The following is a 21,749-nucleotide window of genomic DNA, read 5'->3' on the forward strand; positions in this document are numbered from 1 at the left end:
ATATTTATATGTGATTTCATCCTTGTCAAAACCCACGTGGGTCCAGTGAAGCCTCTCTGTGGCCAGGACTGGCCTGGGGGCCATGTGCTTCTAGCTGTGACTCAGATGCTTGCTTCTGACTCCCCATAACCCCTGAAACAAGTCCTGTGAGTGTGAATGGCCACACTCCACTCTGTGCTCACATTCGCCAAGGGAAGAGGGTTGAACACGCTTCCCAGGGGTAAACCTTCTCCACCATGTCCGGACTCAGAGGACACCTGATTTCCTGATGAGAACAACACTGTTCCCAGACCATGGCCTCAGGGACTGCAACAGCAGGCTCCCAGCACAACCAGGGAGGGGTGCACCGAGCAGGTGGGGGGAGTCCTCATGGAGACAGCCTACGTGACTCAACAAACCCTCGACAGAGACCACTGCAGAGCGGGCCCAAGAGCTGCAAGCTTGGCCGTGCTGGAGCTGCCTCTATGGCCTTTTGCAGCTGGCACCGTCTGCTCACCTCTTGGTGGAAGTGTTGAGACCAGTACCTCTGCCCAACCTGAGGTTCTTCCAGAGACCTTTTCTTGAGAAAAGGAGACTCCCCCTTGCCGCGGGGGTTGGGTATTTATAAGCAACTCCCCATCATGACTGAGATAAGGGTGTGCTCTCTGATAGCCACCACAGGCTCCTCGGCCCCTGGACAAAGTCCTCTCTACAAAGTCCATCCGACAGTAATGGGCAGCTCGGGGATCACGGGCTGCACAGTGAGGGAGGCTTTCTAAGTCTATTCCCGATGGCTTTCCGCCCCGGCTCACATGCAAAAATTCAATTAAAAATCACACAAGAAAAAAACAGTCCACCTTTGCCCCAATGGTACAAAGCCTTGTGTGGTGTCTGCTCAAGCAGCTAGCACAGCCTGGGATATGCAATCAACAATATCTCGGCTGATTGTTAACAAAGACTCTGATTACCGAAAAGGCCTCCATCCCTCCCCTGCATGCAGTGCAAACGAAATGCCAATGAATCCCTAATTGAGAAAACGTAAATAACCTCCCTGCCTGCGCAGGGCCAGCTGTTCCTTACCTCCACGTAGAAAACTGAGCAAATGCCAAAAAGAGATGACTCACACCACCAACACATCCTTGGTTAAACATACTAACTATGCATTCAGAATATTTCTGAAAACCTTTCATTTGTTTCCAGTAATTAATTCAATTATAGCCAGTGGCCGATGATGATGATGATGATGGCTTCATTCTGTCATTTGGACCTATTGAGGGTGACACTTGGGTGATGCACCAATTTCCTCCCACCCATAAACCTTTTAAGATTGCCTTTACCTTGCCGAGTGTAACTCCTGTGGCATTGTTTTCTACCTGGCCTGCTGAGCTGAAATGACCATGCGATACTCCGAAAAGCCAGCACCTTGTTACAATATTGCTGTTGAGCTTCCCCATCCCCACCCCCATCCCTGACGCGTCCACTCTGGTTCAGACAGTGCTGCGTAACTTCCCCCTGCAGAAGACACCTTGGTCTTCCAGTCCCAGCAGGTGAGGCCGCACCTCCTCATGGGCTCTGATGGGGCGTAATTGTTACTTGGACCAAAGGCAGGGACCTGCACTATAATTTCATACATGGTCTTGTGGCCACTGCCTCTCTTCCCTAGGCTGCTTGGTCCATGCGGTTTTAACCAAAGTGACAGGAAATCTTTCAAAATGGATTTTTTAAATGGAAAAGAAGAACAGGCAATGAAAATGGGAAATATGATTTTAAATGACATTTTACTTTGGATGCAAAAGTAATCCTTTCATTTTCTTTATCATGGTGCAGCACAATCCAAATTCCACGTGTGAGGCAGAGGACAAATGGATGGTTTCATGGGGAATGGTGAGCAGGGCAGGAACAGACACACGGGAAGTGCTTGGGACCTTCCCCAGCCCTGTGTCCTGGTGAACAGATGGCCATCCCAAGCATGGGACGCTCATCCGCTGACATCACCATAACCTGTGTGACAGGTTCATTCATGGACACTCACCAAGCATACCACCTGAGCCCTGGGGCCATGAGGTGAAACATGACCATCATGGTCCCTGCCCTCATGATACTGGGATTCAAGGCGGAGCCTGGCAAGCTGCCAGTCAGCAATGAGATAAACAGAGGAAGCACAACGTGTATAAAGGGAGCCAGCAGGATGCTGTGATGGACAATCTGGTGGGGTGGGGTGGCTCTAGGTGAGTGTCCCGGCCCGGCCATGGCCCAGCTTGGACAGTGCCATGCCGCCAGCATCTACTACTCTCAGCATCGCTCCAAAACTCTCCTGCATGACATCACTCTCAGATTTATGGCAAGCCTCTCAAACCTGCTCATAGCATCGATTTGTGCCATCTCTTGGGGGTAGTAGGCTGCCTGTTTACCACCTGCCACATGAGGAGAAACATCTGCCCAGCCCAGAGGCACACATCCTAGCTCTAGAGTTCAGCTGTGCATTGTGACCAAAAGGTCACTTAGTCAGGCACAGAGAACACCAGGGTGCTCAAAGCTACTTTGCTAAGTCACCGCCTCACAACACTGACTTTTCCTCCCTCACCTGCCCAGGAATCAAGTCTTCCTTTATCAGTTCCAACCAAATAGAAAGGATGGAGGGAAGGAAAGAGGAGGAAGGAAGGAAGGGAGGAAGGATTGATTTCAATCTATGGAAATCATTAACCTTTAATTTTCACTCTGAGCAGCTGGCTGTTTTCTGCCCTTTTCAGCTCCTCCATTCACCCAGTTCCAGGAGCAGGTCCACGTGGGGAGGACTGAGCTGAAGCCCACAGCCAGAGTCCAAGCAGGCTGCAGCACACAGAAGCCTCGTTTAAATGGACAGACAGTGAGGGGTCTAGAAAGCCCATGAGCCCCCACAGTTTCTCTGCAGTGAAGCTCGAATCCTTTTCTTTCCCCTTCATCATTCGGGAGTTCTCTGTAATATGTGATCACTCTGACATCCAGGTACCCTGACTCCAAGATGAAGGTCTATGAGTCAGTCAACAAATGTTTCATGAGCATTTCACTGGAGGTTCAGACCGTGTGATAGGTACTAGGGCTAGAGTGGGGACAAGTAAGAGAAAGAGTACAGTGTAAATGGTGGGGAAGTGTATATTAACAGGCAGTTTATTAAAAGGAGAAGGAGGACGGCAGGTGGGGGTTGGGGGGTGGTGGAGGCGAGGAGAGGAAGAAGACATGACCCATGAACCTATACAAAATGGTCAATTCTCCTACATGGTCCCACAGGAGAAGTGAACCAAAGTGACTCAGGCCCTCAGTCTGATGTCCCCTCAATGAGCCACCTGGGAATAGGTCCTTTCCCAGTGAGAGGGGGTGCCCCAGCTCGCGTTTTCTTGGGACTGGTGACTTTCTCTGATGGTGGGGGGTCTAAGACACCTGAGTACCACAACCCTCAGGTGCTGAGCCACTGACAACTCCTCCAAACAACTGGCACCCCAAATCCAGGCAGCTTGGTGCTGGTCAGTGTGTCCACAGCCCCTCACACACCCACCAGGCTATGCTATGACACGCTCCAGGAAGGGAGAGGGTAGGGTGTCCAACTGTGTCCGAGCTTATGCCTGGCTCACTCGCCTCTCTGTGGGATAGCAGATGGCCAGCACCAGGCCCTCTCTATGTCACGGCACCCAGGCCCACACTCTGTGACACTGTGTGGTTTACTTCAAACCCTGGTGCAGGGCCGGAGAGCCATCATGACACACAGTGAGTATTTACTGAAACAACGTAAAGTGAGCTGCTACTTTTTGCCTGTAAGATGGACAAGGACTGAAAGACTAACGACAGTCAGATGCCAGAGCAAAAAGTGAAGAAACGGTAGCTTTGCAACCACACAGGTGGGAGCATGAGTGAGCGGATGCTGCCTGGGGGACAAGCCGGCAAGGTACCAAAAGCCTTGATCTTACTCCTAGAAACACATCCCAATAAATGCATCGAAGAAATGGACAGAAGTTTCTCTGCAGGAGAGTGTATCATATGATTGCTTATAATGGTGAAACACTGTCAGTGACATCAATGTTCACCAAGAGACAACTGCTTGACTGGGACACCCCGAGAGAAGACGCTTACGCAGTCATGCAAAAGAATAGAAATATGTCTTCCTTAGCATGGATGGATGTCCACAACATGTACAATTTAAAAAGAAAAGCTGGTTACAGGAAACTATAATCCAACATTTTAGAAGTTTATATAATCACAACACATGTATGCATATGCACATGACCAAATAGAAAAACATCTAGAAGAATAGAAATTAAGATGGCTAAAAGCAAAAGGTACTGAAAGATGTTGTATTGTTATTTCTATTTTCTCCTTGATCATCTTTTCACATTTCTTTTCTATTATAATAACCATGTATTGTATAACCAGTAAAAACACAACAAAAAGTTTAAGAAAAAAAGAAAAACATGGTTGAGGTGTGTTACATAGAAAACCCCAAACTAAGTCTTCTATATGACTCTGAACATGGAAAACTTTGAGTCAAATATTTGGGAATGGGACAAAAAATCCATGAATTTGGGGCAGGTTTGGCACAGCGGTACTACCCACAAGAAGAACTCTTTCTATGGGTCAGCATCCCAGAACTGCAGGACCACTCAATACTGTTCACCAAGCCAGCCAACTTCCAGTACTCGAGGTGGTGCGAGAGGGAGGTCTCAAAGAGCTAGGAGACAAATGGCACAGACACGGCCCAGCGGTTCTCCCTGCCTCCCTTGGCAGAAGCTTGTCCCCCTCAGGAGGCAGGGAGCTGCTCACATCAGTGTGGGTGGGACAGCAGCCTCGCGGGCCTCCCTGTGAGGCTCCGGAGTACACCAGCGGAAACCCCAGCCCCATCTATTTGGGGCGAAGTCCAGGAAGACCACGCGGTTCCATGTGGTCTTACCCTCAACCATTAGCCAAGAATGGCTTGCTGACCTCATTAGAACTGGTGTGGCCAGACCCCTGCTATTTTTTGTGTCTTCTGGTTTGAGGTTTCTGCTCTAGATTCTCTTACATATATGTATGGAATTTTGCAATTCAGTTTGCACAAAGAGAGGGAGAGAAGGCGATGGGGAGGGAGAAAAAAAAACAAATAGGCCACAAGACTATAAAGAATAGTCTTTTCCTTCTTCACTTGTGACTTAAAACATTTGGTTTTCTCAGAAACAAATTTACTCCCCTTTCAAAGAGCAAGTTTTGAACATTTAAGGTAAGATCACACATGAACACAAGGCGGGAATGTTTTTATGTATGTACAGCACCTCCACTGAGGCCACCCTAGTAATGCTTGATAGATTCAACTCTTAAGACCTCTGCAGCTCATTTTGGACTTAATATCCAAAGAGTCCTCACAATCTAAGAGTCCCTTTATACAGGGAGGATCAGTTCTGTCTTAAGAACCTTTACTTAATGTAAAAATTTATAAACAAAAGGGTTGATTTCATTTCCAACTTAATGGGGGTCCTTTTGAAAGCGTCTGCACCAACAATTTCACCTTGCCTGCAGAGATAGATGGGGTTTTTTGGTTAATCCTCACCCAAGGATATTTTTCCATTTATTTTTAGACAGTGGAAGGAAGGGGAAGAGACAGAGAGAAAAACATCAATGTGAGAGAGACACATTGACTGGTTGCCTCCCACACACAGCCTAACCTGGGCCAGGGATAAAGCCTACAACCCAGGTACGTGCCCTTGACAGTATCAACCTGGGAAGTTTCTGTCCGCAGACTGGCACTCTATCCACTGAGCCAAACCAGCTAGGGCGATATAGATGGTTTTTAAACCAGAAATGTTCATATAGCCCTATAGATAGCATACATTTAATCCCTTCCATAGCATATACTTTTGGTACAGAGCATGCTTTCCCTGGGCACACCCTGCTTGTCATGCCTCGGTGTATATATATTTACATAAAAACAAAGATGTGTTTTATAGTAATACATATGTAGACACACACTCATCAAAAAACATCTAGAGAAAGTCGCTTTAATAGTACCCTCTAGCTTTTTGGAAGACTGGTGTAAATCTCTTCTGCAAGGGGAAATATCCATCTTTGGGGGAAGGTAAATGTTTATTAAATGCAAATGCTGGTATTCGCTACTCAGGAAAAACGTTGTGCTGCATGTGGCATTTCTCGATAAAAAGCCTTCAAGTCCCAGGTCCCTCCAGATAAACCCCTATCGGTGAAGCGATGCGTGAATGCCCTGAAATTGAATTACTGTACAACAGCAATTACTTTCCACAGTACAGCTGTAATGGGAAACAGCTCTGCAGTGCACAGCAGGCGGCTACAGGAAGGGGGACTTCACATGCGATCTAGTCTCTCCAGCCTTTCCCCAGGAGCAAGCGCTTTATTTTTAAGCAAAACACTCTTTCTTCGAGTGCCAGATTTATCACTGTATCAATATAAATAAAAAAATAAGTGAAACAGGATGAAGTTTATGTCCAGGTATGAGCTTCTGAGTGCCTCCACAATTTACTCAATAGCTTATCCAGGGTTTGAAAACAACAGACTCCTCCTCACTTTGTGAGTTTAGCTACAACCTGCTTTGTACGTCTCCTCACTGTCCCCATTGCATTTGAACAACAAATAAAGTACTTAACGTTTTAGCGGATATGTGGCCGGAATAGATACCATCCTATAATCCCCTCTCTCTGGAGGGAGGCCTGGACTCTGCCCCGCCCATTTGTGAAAGCCACATGGGTCAGTGCCTTCCCAGGGAACCAGGAACTCCTGAGACCAAGACCAAAGGAAGTTACAAGTCTGACCCAAATCAGTGTGACGAAGGGAGTGCTGCCCCAGAGCTGCTCCAACAATCCAAGGCAACAACCGCTCTGGAGAATCCACCCTTTGAACACCATTCTGGAGAACCCTAGTCACATTTATATATTCTCCGAAGTCCTTCTTGTTGTCATTTCCTGGTCATGCTTTGTGGGCTATGCTGCTCATCTTGAGCCTGTGGGCCATTTCGGAGTCACAAGACCATCACCTCCCCTGGCAGTGCTGGAATCTGTCCCTAAAGTGGGTCCCTATAAGCAAAGATGCCTGCAGTGGCCTGGTCACTTCCTACAGTCTCCTCCAGCTACACACTTCACTGTGCCCGCTTGGAGGTACCTGGGGCTCAGATGGCCCTTCCAGCAGGATGATGGTTTGTGCTCCTCCTCGTGGAGGCTGGGATATCAAAGACAAAGGAAAGGCTGGGCAGCCTGCCCACAGAGCCAAGGCCATGGGATGCACATGGCCTTCTCCCTCTTCTCAAATCAGAGAGAGGAATTGGTCACCATCAGCAAGACAGAAGAAAGGCGAGCTGTGTCAACTGTGCCTCTGTCAGTATTTCACAGGAGCTCTGACCTATGACAAGCTGAGCATTTCCAGATGTCACGTGGGAAGGCCCATGGGAGTCGTCAGGCGGCAGAGGACTGCCGACCACCACTTCCTCCCTGTCCAGCATGTGAAATATCTCCTTGAAATGGTAACGAACTGAAAGCAAATTGATTCCATTCCTTGTCCATTTATAGGACTTAAAACTTGATAAACCGCTCAGCAGCATTAAATGAGGACTTGGTTGCATGAACACGTTTGAACAAAGAAGTTGGAAGATAAGGCTTAAGGCACAAGTGTTATCCGAGAGAGCAAGGAGCAGCATGGCTGCATCAAACTCGATTTGGTTCTAAGTCAAAACAACCTATTGCCAGCCTCCAAGAGGATTTGGAAAAATGATTTAAACTGCCGATGGCATTAAAACATGCTAGACAGTATTAGTTAAGAAGTGATGCCATCATGATGCCACCATTATGTTAATGGCAATTATTAAAGCTAAGGTTATTTGTAATTTGCTGGCCTGGAGGAAAAAAAAAGTTACATATAGTCCATTACCAACCAGATGACAGAGGTTATGTAATGGGCAGGCCACTTTAGGTTTCCCATTTGCTTCAGACATCTGACGGGGAGAAAATGGGACTTTCTGTGATAGGATAATTGCATAGTGGAAAGTAATTCAAATAGGGGATGAGTATGATAAAATCACTCTGATTCAACTAATCACTGGGGAAAGTGATGGGGTAAAATGCTGAAATCAAGCCAGAAGCGACAGAAAGGATCAACACTGCTTAACAGCCAAGGGACGGCAGGCCTGTGGAGAACAGGGTCTCCTTTTTTCCCCAGAACTAACTTAACTGCCTTCGCAGACTAAAGGTGTTAGTTCAGTTTTCTAAATTGCTATTTCCAGTCTCATAAATATTTTATGTACATCCATGGAAATGTCAGTAACCAGTGCTGTTTATGAGCCAGTTTTCTCACTTAGATCCCTGTGTCCTCCCAGCCGCCCACCATTGATGAGCACTTGGCGCTGCATCAGTTATTGGTAGGAAGACACTCCGGAGGTGCTAGAACCTCCGACCCTGCTCAGGTTGCTGAGGGTGTAGATGGGCGCTTGGAAATGGGAGACCGTGAGGTGAGGGGCCTCGCAGTGATTGAGTGAATTCTAAAATGTTTTTTCTCCTGGACCCTTTGAGAAGAAGGCTGCTGCTTGGTGGGTTGGCACGGGGAAGGAAGGACCCCGGGGCACCGAGTGTCTTCTAGGGCAATGCTGCAGATAATGCTCGACTGCAAACCACAGGCACATCGGGATTGGAGGTGTCGTCCCTCCAGATGCTCACAAGTCCCACAGGTAAATATTAACCGTTCCTATTCAAGAAGTGGGGTGTCATTATAGTATGTGAAAGTCACACCCTCTGCTCCCCTGGCCTCAACACGAACCCACATCCAGGAGGTCTCTCAGTGGCCACCTCATCTCATTCCAAATGCCATGTGGTTCACGACTGTGGCCAACAGAGCTGCACAGCTGACAATGAGACCAGGTCAGTCACAATGATGAAGCCGTCTCCAAACCAAACCCCAGCCTGACACACAAGCCCTCGCTCCTGTTAAGACTGGGAGGAGGAGCCACTCTCACAGGACCAGACAGCCTAGACTTTGTGGCATCAAGTGTGCTTGCAAAGGGCCCTGTACATCTATTTTAAAATACATGACATACACATTTCAGAGCACTGTGTATATGCCTGGGTCTGTGCTAAGTGGCTCTAAAGCATAACTTTGATTAAACTTCACACCTCTTGTTGTTTCCCCACTCACAAATGAGGAAAGCTGTTTCTCCAAAAGCCAAAGCTTAGGAAGTGACAAAGGCAGGCACTGAACCCAGGTCAGACTCATGCTCTTACCTACTAATCTGCAATCCTTCCTGCTGAATCAAAATAGTACAGAAATGCCTAGATGGAGTGGCTCAGCAGTTGAGCATTGCCCTGGGAACCAGGAGGTCACAAGGTTCGATTCCTGGGCGGGGCACATGCCCAGGTTGTGGGCTTGATCCCCAGTGGGGGACGTGGAGGAGGCAGCTGATCAATGGTTCTCTCTCATCACTGATGTTTTTATCTCTCTCTCCCTCTCCCTTCTTCTCTGAAATCAATCAATAAATAAAAAGTTTCAGGGTCAAGCAAATGTGTGGGGTCATCAGGTTTAAAGCAGAAATAACTTGTGGAAATTTCTGTGGCCAATTAAGTGTGAGAGAAGCTAAAGTCTGAAGTGTCCCTTTATAACAAAGTGATTCTGGAGATGATTATTAAAACTGAGTCAACTTTGGTCTCTGAGAGTTGGGTTCACCAGAGCCAGTTCCCTGCAGCTGCCTTGTGTCTACGGACCATAAAGAGCTGAAGCCGAGGCACTTACCCGCACTGCTTCAGACTTCTTGTGAAACATCTCTTCCATGTTCTTTGCCAGCTTTTTCACCAGCTGGAGGCCATCGATTTCTTCTATGGCAACGTCTTTCTCATACTCTTTGTATTTCTGTAAGAAGGGAGGGAAACAATGAAGGCTCAAGATACTGCAAAACACCTCGCCCGTGCCTTCCTAGCATCTCTACCTACAAGGAGTCAGTAAAAGTAAAGTTACAATATGACTGTCTCTGTTGGATTTGGGGAGATGGGACTGTATTTCATAATTATTGAACCAACTAAGGAGAAATGTAAAAATTGGCTCTGACTCTCCAAAAGCTTAACTAGCACCCAGGAAAAGAATAAACCGTGAAGCAAGTAAACTCTATCATCCATCCTCTTTAGTTCCTGGAATCAACACTCTATTTCCAATCAGCCCACAGTCAATGGTTCCTCAGAGGGACTGCCTGCAGCCAACACCACTAGAAGCTGACTATTCCAGATGTGTCATAAAGTAAAAAAGAAGAAATTCAACCTTTTTTTTGTTTTATTTTTCCTTGAATATCACTAAATTCTTCATGGCTGAAGACTGAGGACTTAGGGCAAAATAGACTGCAGGCTAAGACTCTAATGTATAAATATATCGCAGGAGCCAACAAATTAGAACCCTTGACCCAAATCCAGGCCATCACCTGTTTTTATAAATAAAGTTTTGTTGGGACAAAGCCATGCCTATTTATTTACATATTCTATCAAGGTAAGTAAGTAGTCACACAGAAACCAGAGGACTCACAAAATCTAAAATAGTTACTCTGATCCTTTATGGAGAACGCATGTCATCTCCTGAACTGGAGTAGAAGTTAAAGAAAGTAATGGCAGAGCATCTTAAAAACACTTATAACAATGGAGCCCTTGCTATGGATTTCAGCAATTCAAGTCAATTACTGAGGACGTCATATGTACCCTCCCTGAGCTCACAGAAGGAGCATGTGCAACAAAACCATAAAAACAACACTTTATATAAGATTTCTTAATCTGTTTCTCTGTTCCCTAAGAGACTGATTTGACCCACAGTTCACCCAAATTCTCACAAACAATGTTTCATTTAAAACCCATCTCATGCCCTGGTAACTGGTCTGCCTAAGCAGTTCTCAAAGTGGTCCAAGCACCCCTGTAGGGTCTCTGAGATCCTTGCATGGACCCAGGCAGTGCCCCTTTTTCAACAGCATATCTATGTGAAGCCAGATTTTCTTCATAGATTTCAACAAATCACAACAGACTGAAACCAGAAGTAGAGGAAAATCACCTCTCCTCTTACACCAAACATGAGAGACATTTGCAAAAATGAAAAAAAGGCCAATCCTCTAAATTTTCTGTTTTAGAAAATACATTTGTTTTTCATAAAATGTATTATGTATGTTAACATGTAAGAAGTTCTTACGTTTTAAATAATTTTTAAATTTCTTAGTTTTAATTTCTAATATGGCAAATATCAATAAACATAATCTATATAAGCAAAAGGTCTTAGTGATCTCTTCAATATTTTGTAAATTGAGTTCCAAATACTTTTAGTGTGAACAGGAATCACTTCCATTTATGCAGCTATAAAGGCTGGAAACTGAAAATACTGGGGGCTTCACATTGACTTTTATTTGTGGGGAGAACTAAATCAGTTAATAAACCTCTCACCACAAGATCCTAAGGGCTCTGCATCTTACCTTGACTCTAGTAACCTTGACAGTCATTCTTGAAGTGAAAAATATAATGACTTTTTTTAAAAATGAGATCATTTTTAAGATATAAACTTATAGAGAGAAAATATAAATTCATCTTCAAAAATGTAAATTAGATGGAGGTTCAGTTTTTCCTCACCCCAAGGAAGGGGGAGTGAGAGTGTGTGTGTGTGTGTGTGTGTGTGTGTACGCACACACGGGTGAGAAAACACTTCTCTTCCTAGAGCACATTCCCACGTCCTTTGAGGCAAGAATACTTGTGTCTTTAAAAAAATTAGAGTTTAAAGACAGAGAGAGTGACTCTAAGGAAATGAATGTAGAGAGAATTCCTCTGATCCTTAACACTAAAATGAAATTCCTAGAGTCTGGGGGCTTCTGGCCACACAGAATCCCCAGGGCTCACCACTGGACTCTGGAACAGGCAGAAAGGGACCCGCAGCCTGGGCATTGGGCCTCTCAACTGAACATCAGGCCCTAGAGGTGGCATTTCTCAGAATTAAGGCAACGCTAACAAAATAAAGTGCTATTTTGGACCACCTGAGTCTGGACCAAGACAGACACCTGCTACATTGTTTATAAGATGCTCTGAGCTGCTCTGTGTGGTCCCATAATGGACCTTGAGTTGTAAGTGACATGTTTCTCCCTGCTCCCTGGAAACATCCATAAAAATCTTATGTGTTTGTATCGAGAGTCTCTCTTATATCTCACCTATAAAAGTCATATTCCTTCTTCTAACTTTCCCCTCCACCTCACCAAGGGGGTCCTGGCTCCCCAAGACAAGGAGGATGCGCCCTCCCTCTGAGGCCCATAGCACCCAGTGCTCTCTCTTCTCTGCAGGTTTTGTAACGTCTGTGGTCCAGTGGGTGAGGACAGGTCCCCGTGGCCACCTACCAGCCCACAACAGACACTCACAGGACCTCTCTGGATGAAGCTTGTTGAAGAACAATTGTGGTGTTACAAGACAAGCAACAAGCCAGCAATGCAGCTGCGCTGGCCTATGATTCTGTAAGGGTGACCTCCCAACCTCCTGGGAGGTTGACTGGATCGGCCTGGGATGTGGGACTCCAGCCAGCCCACGCCTGGCTCAAGCTAACAGCGTCCTCTGCTGTATGAAGAAAACTTCAATGGCAATAACTGGAAACTTTCCCTGAGTTCAAATGCAAGCCAACATCTTTAGAGCCAAAAATCCTGGGGGTTCTCTGCTGCCCGCCAGATGTGTTCCAAAAGCCAGCAGCGGAGACCAACTCCTAGCCAAGGCTGATTCACTACCAAAAACACAAAGTTCAAGAAGTGAGTGAAACAAAACAAAACTAATGTCCGTCTAGTATTTACAGAGGCAGTGAAATCAATCTCTGTCTTAAGTAATTCTGAAACTAACGTTGATCTAGAGATTTAAGATCAAGAAAAATAAAATGGATTTTACAATTAGCCTTCACCTCAGTGGTTCTCAACCTTTCTAATGCCTCGACCCTTTAATACAGTTCCTCATGTTGTGGTGACCCCCAACAATAAAATTATTTTCATTGCTACTTCATAACTGTAATTTTGCTACTGTTATGAATTGTAATGTAAATATCTGTGTTTTCCGATGGTCTATTAAAGGATCGCGGCATTAGAAAGGTTGAGAACCACTGCTTTACCTGAATCTTTTGATTTTTATATAGGAGGGTCATTATCCTGGCCATATCTGTTCCTTGCATGTGTTTCTCTCCCAATAGACTTCTAAAAGGGAATCAATTCATTTCTCACCATCCCCCCAAGATCTTCCTGAGTCCTCTCTCCTTCTGAATCTGTTCTGTGAAAGGAGCCACTGACTTTTGGGGGAGTTGTCAGCCTTCCAGGACTATTGGGTGCCGGGTGACCTAGCTAACCAATCTCAGCAATGAAGGTCTTGCCAAGCCAAGGACTCAGATGTGGGACAAGCGTAGCCATTCATTGGATCCATTCCTCTGCCAGCCGGTCTCCTCCTCTCCTCCCTTCAGGACACATGACAATGGGTCCTCTCTGCTATGAGTCAAGCTCATGCTACTTTCTCATCACCCTGGGGAAGTTAGTCCATAAGGAAAAAAAAACAACACCCTGCTTTTCAAGATGTGTTGATGCCTGTTGGATTCAAGTCAGAACAACGTAATGCCTTACTCTTACCAGGAAACATTACACTTTGCAGCAATCAAAGGATTTTCAAGAACAGAGAGATTAACCCAGGATAGTCATTAATCAACCGCAAGCCCTTAGCAGTTTAGAATGCAACATCAAAACCTTTAAAAGCGTGCCTCAGTGTGAAACCAAGCGATTTGACCTCCAGCAACTGGAGGGAGTACGCTCAACAGTACAAGAGAATTCCACATGGCCATCCCAAAAGTATATGGAAGAAGGTAGGAATTGTGCATGCATTGTGATACGATATGGTACAGACAGTAATCGGTGCTTTTTATTTTCCGTTACTAACCTGCATACACACAAGCATGCACACACACACACACACACACACACACACACACACACACACCCTGCTAGAAGGAGGTGCTAAGTGTTCACAGCTGGCTGTACAATTACAAATGGGTTTCTTCCTTTCTTTTCTTGCTTACCTGCATGTTCTCATTTTTACAATGAACACACATTGGAAATTAGAAAATATAAAAGTTGTAGTTGTATGTGGAGTAGCATATGGGCACCTCATAAACAGATTCCTGCAGGGGAACGTGGTCCCAATTAGAAACTGTGTAATTAAGCAGCACGTCTTCATTAGCAGAGCCTGAGGAAGTCGGTACAATGAGTCAGTCCTCCGTCTATCCCAGGCCCAGCACGGCGCCGGAAGCTCTTCACAAATTAATTCGTCTCATCCTCACAGCCACCCTGGGAGGTTGGCATTATCCCCATGTTGCAGATGGGGAACTGAGGCACTGAGAGGTTTAGTCATGTTGAAAGGCAAATGGTTAGAGTGCGTTTTAAACCTAGCAAGGGCTAACTTCTAGTCCCTTGGTCATTTGAACTTGGAAGTAAAGGGGAAGGATTGACAGCCTAAATATTTGCAAGCTTGTTTCTGAGGCTGCATTTCACTGCCATAAAACTCCCGTTTCATTGATTTTTGTAGCCAATGGTGGCTTGGACTTGCCAAGAGAGTCAAGTGGCAAAAACTAGAGACATGGTCAGTTCAAAGGAACTGCAACTGCTCCCAGGCTGCTCCAAGTGAGCCAGAGCAACGTGGCCAGGGCCCACTGGGTGTCCCCAAAGTGGGCAATATTCCACCACAGGGCCACTGAGGGGTGAGGTTGAAGCTGGCTTTAAAGGAGCAGATGCAGCTCTTGACAATAAAAATACCCTGAGGGAAATGAGCAAGCACCCTCAGAAGGCCCTGGAGCCTTTATTATAAGTGACACCATGGCTGTGTTTGGGCTACAAATCCTCTTTTGTTCTCTAAGGTACCAAGACTGTGCTGGAGGCAAAACACCTCAAGCTCCTTTCCCTCCAGGTGGGCCTCTCACACAGCTGTACACGCAATGGCTTTGTTTCCTACAGCTTCAAGAGCTGCCTTAGCAATTACTTGTTTCATGTAAAAGCAGTTCTCTTTCCACTGGGAAAAGGAGTTAGGAAAGTATCAGCAGGCCCCTGAAAACACAAAGGAAGCCAGAAGGGAAAATGAACATGGAAGAGATCATTGTGCCACCCAATTAAAGGTTCAGACCAGCCTGGATTTGAATACTGTCTCCAGTGCCCCCATTTACTTGTTCTGCAAACATCTTTTTTGTGTCTCTGGTATGCTGGGTGGGGTACTAGACACCAGTGCAATGATAAGTAAAGCAGAACTGAATAAGGCTGGCATTCTAATGGTCAGGAATGTTCTGATGAGTAAAGAGGCAAAGAAGGTACAACATAGTGGTAGGTTGAACCAGTGGGGTGGGCAACATAGTGACTCCCATATTGCTGGGCCTTTAAAGGACAACTAGGCTGGGAAGGTGGGAGAGACAATAGGGGATGAGGCTGCCTGGCAGAGCAAGAGGCAGGTATGGAGGTCCAGGGACAAGAAGCTGCTTGGGGCTCAAGAAACTACCCAGTTTCACTTCGTTGGCACATGGATGGTCTGGGTGGGGGACTCTAATGAGAGATGAGGTCAGAGTAGTGAGCAGAATCAGGCCATCAAGGGTAGTGTTCTAGGATGTAAGGGTTTGGACCTCATCCTGATTAGGGTAGGAGGTTGGGGTGTGGAGACAGGCAACAGCCAGAGCCATTGAAGGGTTTCTGGGTAGTATTGGGACTCAATGATCAGATGTGTCCTTTTGAAAAATCTTAGGGTGCACAATGGGTAGGAGGGAGTAAAGCTGGATGGAGACAAGGAGTTAGAAGGTGGACGCGGCCAGAACTTGGGACTCAGCCATGGCAAGAGGCCAGAGAGTCACAGGAATGACAGATGGGCTCCCAGGAAACATACAGAAGTTTGATAGTCAGACACAGCAGCAGTGTGGGAGTTTGGCCATGTCACTTCAAGGAAATCACTTAACCTCCTGGGCCTCAGGGTCCTCATTCAGAATGCTGAGAGGGTTACTAGGAGGATGTCTGTGAAGGCCACCAGCACAGTGCTGGCACATAATAGGCCCTTCCAATTCTCACAGGCCCTGGTTTTCCCTCCTGGCATTTCTGCTGCAGATGATTCTAGTAAGTGTTGTGTTTTCGTACTGATGCCTTCCTGAACTGAAGCTCTTAATATAAGAGACAAATCCAACAGGGTGCTGATGATGTCGATGCTCTTCACTCTGCCACCCTTGTCCTCTGGGCCTCCCCCTTCCCTACCCCAGGGCTTGGGTCCATAGCCTGGGACACCAGAGAAACCCAGCCTGTGGCTTTAGCCAAGACCAGAGAGAAGGCAGAACACAGCCCTTTACAAGAGCACCTCTCAGTATGCATGACACAGAAGGCAGGCGAGCCTGAGGAACGTTTTATTCCCTCTGTCTCAGGAGAGCCTCTGAAGCCCCCACTCCTTCTGTTAGCAGAATCAGCATTTGGCAAGAAATCTCGTGATGAGCCAAGAACATTCATCATTGGCGAAGGGAGGCACAGAAATGCATTATTTCTGCAGCATCTACTTTGCCAGATCATTTCACACAAACACCAGGAAGAGAAAAGCACTACTTCACTGTCAGAACACTTAATGCTGTTCATACATTTGGGTCATTTTTCTCCTACGTGATGACTGTGTATCTAGAAGTGAGTCACCTGGAACAGCCTCAGAGAGGGGCTCCAGCCAGGAGGCTTCTGACCAATCACAGTTAATTGGTATAAACGCCAAACATGAAAGGGGGGCTCTGAGGACACTCAGCACAGTGAAACATGCCCTCCACAGGGAACGGATGAAGGGGGATCATTAGCCAAAGAGCCGGTGCATCTGAACATGGTCTCTTGGCCAAATTTTTCATCAAAAACTGCAATTTCATCTCCAAAGTGGGAAGAATTAAATCACTAGATAAGGGCTGACAGCATATCCAGGAAGAGCAATAGCAAAGCAAGGACTTGCTCAGCCTCTAATGAGAATCTGGGGGGGCTTGCCTCAAAGTCTGGATTTGAGAGAATGGCCTGCTTCTCCATCCCTCCCCTAAGCCTGTGGCACTTCAGTTGAAATCCCTGACCCAGATCACCAATAAACCCTGTTCCTGGGAAAGCACCTGGAGACTGGCTACGCCCAGGCCCTCAACATGAGCAGAAGAGGCTTCGTGTTCCTACCTTAAGGTTCAATTGTCAGTCTTACTCTCTAAAATAGCCACAGTGCAGAGATAAGTTCATTAAACCAACCATTTAAGTAAGAATCACACCAACACAAAAAAGAAACCTAAACTGAAATCACTTTTATTTTCATTCATTCAATGTGCCAGGTGGGTGGGGGGTGTTAGCAAATACATATGTTCCCCTTGGGGTATAAAGAAGCTAAATTTTGGTTCATTTTATTAAAAATAAGTAATAGTTTTGGCTGGGTGGCTCAGCTGGTTGGAGGGTCCTCCAATACACCAAAAGGTTGTGGGTGTGATTCCAGCTCAGGGCAGTTAGCTAGGTTGTGGGTTCAATCCCCAGTTGGGGTGTGTAAGAGAGGCAATTGATTGATGTTTCTCTCTCACATCAATGTTTCTCTCCCTCTCTCTCTCTCACTCCCTGTCTCTGTCTGTCTTTATCTCTCTCTAAAATCAATAAAAAACAACATATTCTCAGATGAGGGTTTTTAAAAAGTAATAAATAAATTGGAGCAGAGCTGCATGAATCATTTCAATCTAAACTTGAACCCTGATATTCCATCGAGCAGTCCTGTATGTCTCCCCTGATGTCACTCCTGTTTTCAGTGCAGGTAAATCACTTATGCCAAAGGCAAGAGAGTGTTGTCTGTTCTACTGAATGTATAACAGTCTATAAAGCACAGACCTATTTCTCCCTAAGTAGGGAGGGGTCAGTCTCAGGTACTGTGAGCAACCCAACAGTTCTGTCAACAGTGAAAACTTGGCTAGGAACAGGAAGGATGTCACAGTCATTGAGTAAGACAAGGGTCCCAGGGAGGCATGTAAAACAATAAATGAGCCAAGGCCCCTGGAAAAGGGAATGACTGTGAAGTACATACAATTCCCTGCCTCCTGGGAGACGAGGTTGATGGAGTACCCCGTTACTTTAATGAGACAGTCTTGAGCCAACACAAGGTGCCTGGACTCTGAACAAGCTTGATGGGAGAGTGAGGACCACAGGAGCAGGGGCAGCCTTTCCAGGTTGCATGTAATCCCCTTCCTTGTACATGTACATGTAAGCATGTATGTCCCTCCATCAGGGAGAATGAAAGGCAGTTTTTGTTTTGTCTTCTCTGTCTTATTTCTAGCAAAGAGGGCTGACCATGATGGGATGGGTGGAAAAGGACCCACATGAATTTTGCTGGAATACTATTGATTTGGAGCCCGGTAGCATCCTCCTCCTTGGTTTAGAATCACCCGCCAGAGCTCAAGTCAGAGGAAGATCATCAATGTGCATCCCACTCTCGAGGAAATTTGACATGGTACTAAGACCAGGGACTCTCTAGCCAGAGATGCTAAATTCAAGTCCTAATGTCCTCACTAGCTATGTGACAAGTTGTCTGGCCTCCATCAGCCTCCTTTCCTTCATCAGTGAAGTGGATGATACTAGACCTCAGACTGTTGTTGGGATGATCAAATGAGGACAAGTGGGTCAAGTACCCAACAGAATGCTGGACACAAAGTGCTCAAAATTGTGATGGTAGAGAGAAACCAAGATGGCGGCATAGGTAAGCAACTAAACTGCTGCCTCGCACAACAATTTCAAAACTACAACTAAAAGACAGAATGGACACCATCCAGAACCACAGGAAAGCTGGCTGAGTGAAAATTCTACAACTAGAAGGAAAGAGAAAAGCTCACAGAGAATTGGAGGTACGGCAAAGGGTCTTTGTGCGCGCAGAGAGGAAGGGCGGCTGAGAGCCTGGCTGACTTTCTCTGGCGGAAGGGGGAAGGAAGCCCCCGACCGCACTGAACCTCAGTTCTGACTGCACTGAACCCCAGTTCCGGGCGAGCCTCTGGGGACCCATGCTCTTACAGGGGGAGTCTGGACTCTCGGGCGAAGACTCGGGAGCCGGGGAAGGCAGAGGTCTGAAGGCGCGCGCGTGCCAGTGCACACAAAGGCAGCGGAGGTTGCCACAGGCTTTCCCTAGTGGAAGGGAGTCGGAGGCTCCTGACTGCACTGGGCCCCAGTTCTGACTGCACTGAACCCCGGTTCCAGGCAAGCCCCTGGGGATCCACGCTCTTGTGGGGGGAGTCTGGACCCTCGGGCGGAGACTCAGGAGCCAGGGAAGGCAGAGGTCTGAAGGCGCGCGCGTGCCAGTGCGCACAAAGGCAGCGGAGGTTGCCACAGGCTTTCCCTAGTGGAAGGGAGTCAGAGGCTCCTGACTGCACTGAGCCCCAGTTCTGACTGCACTGAACCCCAGTTCCAGGCGAGCCCCTGGGGACCCACGCTCTTGTGGGGGGAGTCTGGACTCTCGGGCAGAGACTCGGAAGCTGGGGAAGGCAGAGGTCTGAAGGTGCGCGCAAGGGCAAGGCTGACGGGAAGCCAAGACTGTCTGCTCCGCCCTGAGACTCCACCCCATCCAAGCTGAGCACAGAGGCTATTGCAATTTGGCAAGTCTAATCCTATAAGGCTGTCTCCAGCACCGAACTTCTCCCAGCATAGACACAGCTGATCCTTACAGCCAACTGGCCTGGAGGTCAATTCCTCCCAGTGATACCAACAACAATCAAGACTTAATTACAACAAGGCTGTACACACAGTCCACAAAGGGGTGCACCAAGAGTGTCCACCTCAGGTTAACTGGGGAGGCCGACCCACTGGGCCATATAGGAAACCTAGCACACAAATTGATCCTACCAACTCAGGGAAGCAGTGAAAATGCGGCGTCATAGAAACAGATCACAAACGAAAGAAATGGAGGAAAACAAACGACTGGATATAGAATTCAAAACCACGGTTATAAGGCTTTTCAAGAATATCCTAGAAAAGGCCGATAAATATAACGAGACCCTCGAAGATATGTAAAAGGACCAACTAGAAATTAAACATACACTGACTGAAATAAAAAAATATTATACAGAGACCCAAAAACAGACTAGAGAAACACAAGAATCAAGTCAAAGAATTGAAATACAAAGAAGCAAAAAACACTCAATCGAAAAAGCAAAAAGAAAAAAAAAATCCAAAAAGTTGAAGATAGTGTAAGAAGACTCTGGGACAACTTCAAGCGTACCAACATCAGAATTATGGGGGTGCCAGAAGAAGAGAGAGAGCAAGATACTGAAAACCTATTTGAAGAAATAATGACCGAAAACTTCCCCCACCTAGTGAAAGAAATAGACTTACAAGTCCAGGAAGCACACAGAACCCCAAACAAAAGGAATCCAAAGAGGACCACACCAAGACACATCATAATTAAAATGCCAAGAGCAAAAGACAAAGAGAGAATATTAAAAGCAGCAAGAGAAAAACAGTTAATTACCTACAAGGGAGCACCCATACGACTGTCAGCTGATTTCTCAACAGAAACTATGCAGGCCAGACGGGAGTGGCAAGAAATTTTCAATGTGATGAATAGCAAGAACCTACAACCAAGATTACTCTACCCAGCAAAGTTATCATTCAGAATTGAAGGGCAGATAAAGAGCTTCACAGATAAGAAAAAGCTAAAGGAGTTCATCACCACCAAACCAGTATTATTTAAAATGCTGAAAGGTATTCTTAAAGAAGAGGAAGAAGAAAAAAGTAAAGATAAAAATTATGAACAACAAATACATATCTATCAACAAGTGAACCTAAAAATCAAGTGAATTAAAAACCTGAGGAACAGAATAATCTGGTGAATATAATAGAATCAGGGGCATAGAAAGGGAGTGGACTGATAATTCTCAGGGGGAAAGGGGTATGGGGGGTTCAGGAAGAGAGTGGACAAAAATCATACACCTATGGATGAGGACAGTGGGGGGGGAGGTAAGGGCAGAAGGTGGGGTGGGAACCGGGTGGAGGGAAGCTATGGGGGGGAAAAGGAGAAACAATTGTAATAATCTGAATAAAGATTTATTTTTTAAAAAAATGTGATGGTGATGGCGGAGGTTAGTAATAAATTCTGGCCTTTGGTCTATAACTCCTGAAAAATGTCATTCTCTTGCCTCAACAATAAGAAGAAAGTCTCAATCAACATTCACAGCCTAACAGGTGAACTAGCTCTCAATGCTGCCCTGGGATTGGCAGTTTCCAAATACGTTCACAAGGTCCTGAGGGGTCTTCAACAGTAACTCTGAGGATGGCTCCTTCTGCAGAAATTGGATGATAGGAGCCTACATTTGTGTGTGTGTATAGGGCTGGAGATGGTGGTTTTTAGATATGTTACTAAAGATGTTGCCACACAAACGAATCATCTGCAATTCTTAGAGTCTCACCTTATAGGCAGTGTCATTTTTCTTATTGTGACGTAAATGTACTCAGTATTCCTCTCGACTCAATCATCGCATACAGTGTCACTTCAAATACAACACTCCAAAGCAATTATGCTTCCAAGTAAATATATTTCTAAATCCTTTAAGCTGATGTTAAGAACGCTCCTTTTTAACCATAACAACAACACACCTAACTAGACTCATGGAACTCTAGGTCACAGAAGGCTATTCTAATATTTGAAAATGAGAAGAGCCATTTTGTACAAACAATTCTGTGTCACACAGGTGTTCTGATCAAGTGTCTCTAAGGTCAAAATTAAAACAAAAACATCCATTAGTGATTCTGTGCTCTCTCAGAC

General features: G+C 46.0%; 1 protein-coding gene across 4 annotated transcripts in view; it reads right to left on the reverse strand.

Annotated features, from left to right (window-relative positions):
- Positions 1 to 21,749, reverse strand: part of CACNA2D3 (calcium voltage-gated channel auxiliary subunit alpha2delta 3) — an 860,181-nt gene that overhangs the window by 677,562 nt on the left and 160,870 nt on the right. For all 4 annotated transcript variants that reach the window (XR_013960934.1, XM_080675067.1, XM_080675065.1 and 1 more), the window contains exon 3: positions 9,718 to 9,834. Coding sequence is in view for 3 of the 4 variants with exons in the window: in XM_080675067.1 (XP_080531193.1) it covers positions 9,718 to 9,834 (117 nt within the window). In the remaining variant the exon portion in view is untranslated. The remainder of the gene's footprint in view (positions 1 to 9,717; positions 9,835 to 21,749) is intronic.

Source organism: Plecotus auritus (genome assembly GCF_963455305.1).
Source record: "Plecotus auritus genome assembly, chromosome: 6".
Classification (NCBI taxonomy): Eukaryota; Metazoa; Chordata; class Mammalia; order Chiroptera; family Vespertilionidae; genus Plecotus; species Plecotus auritus.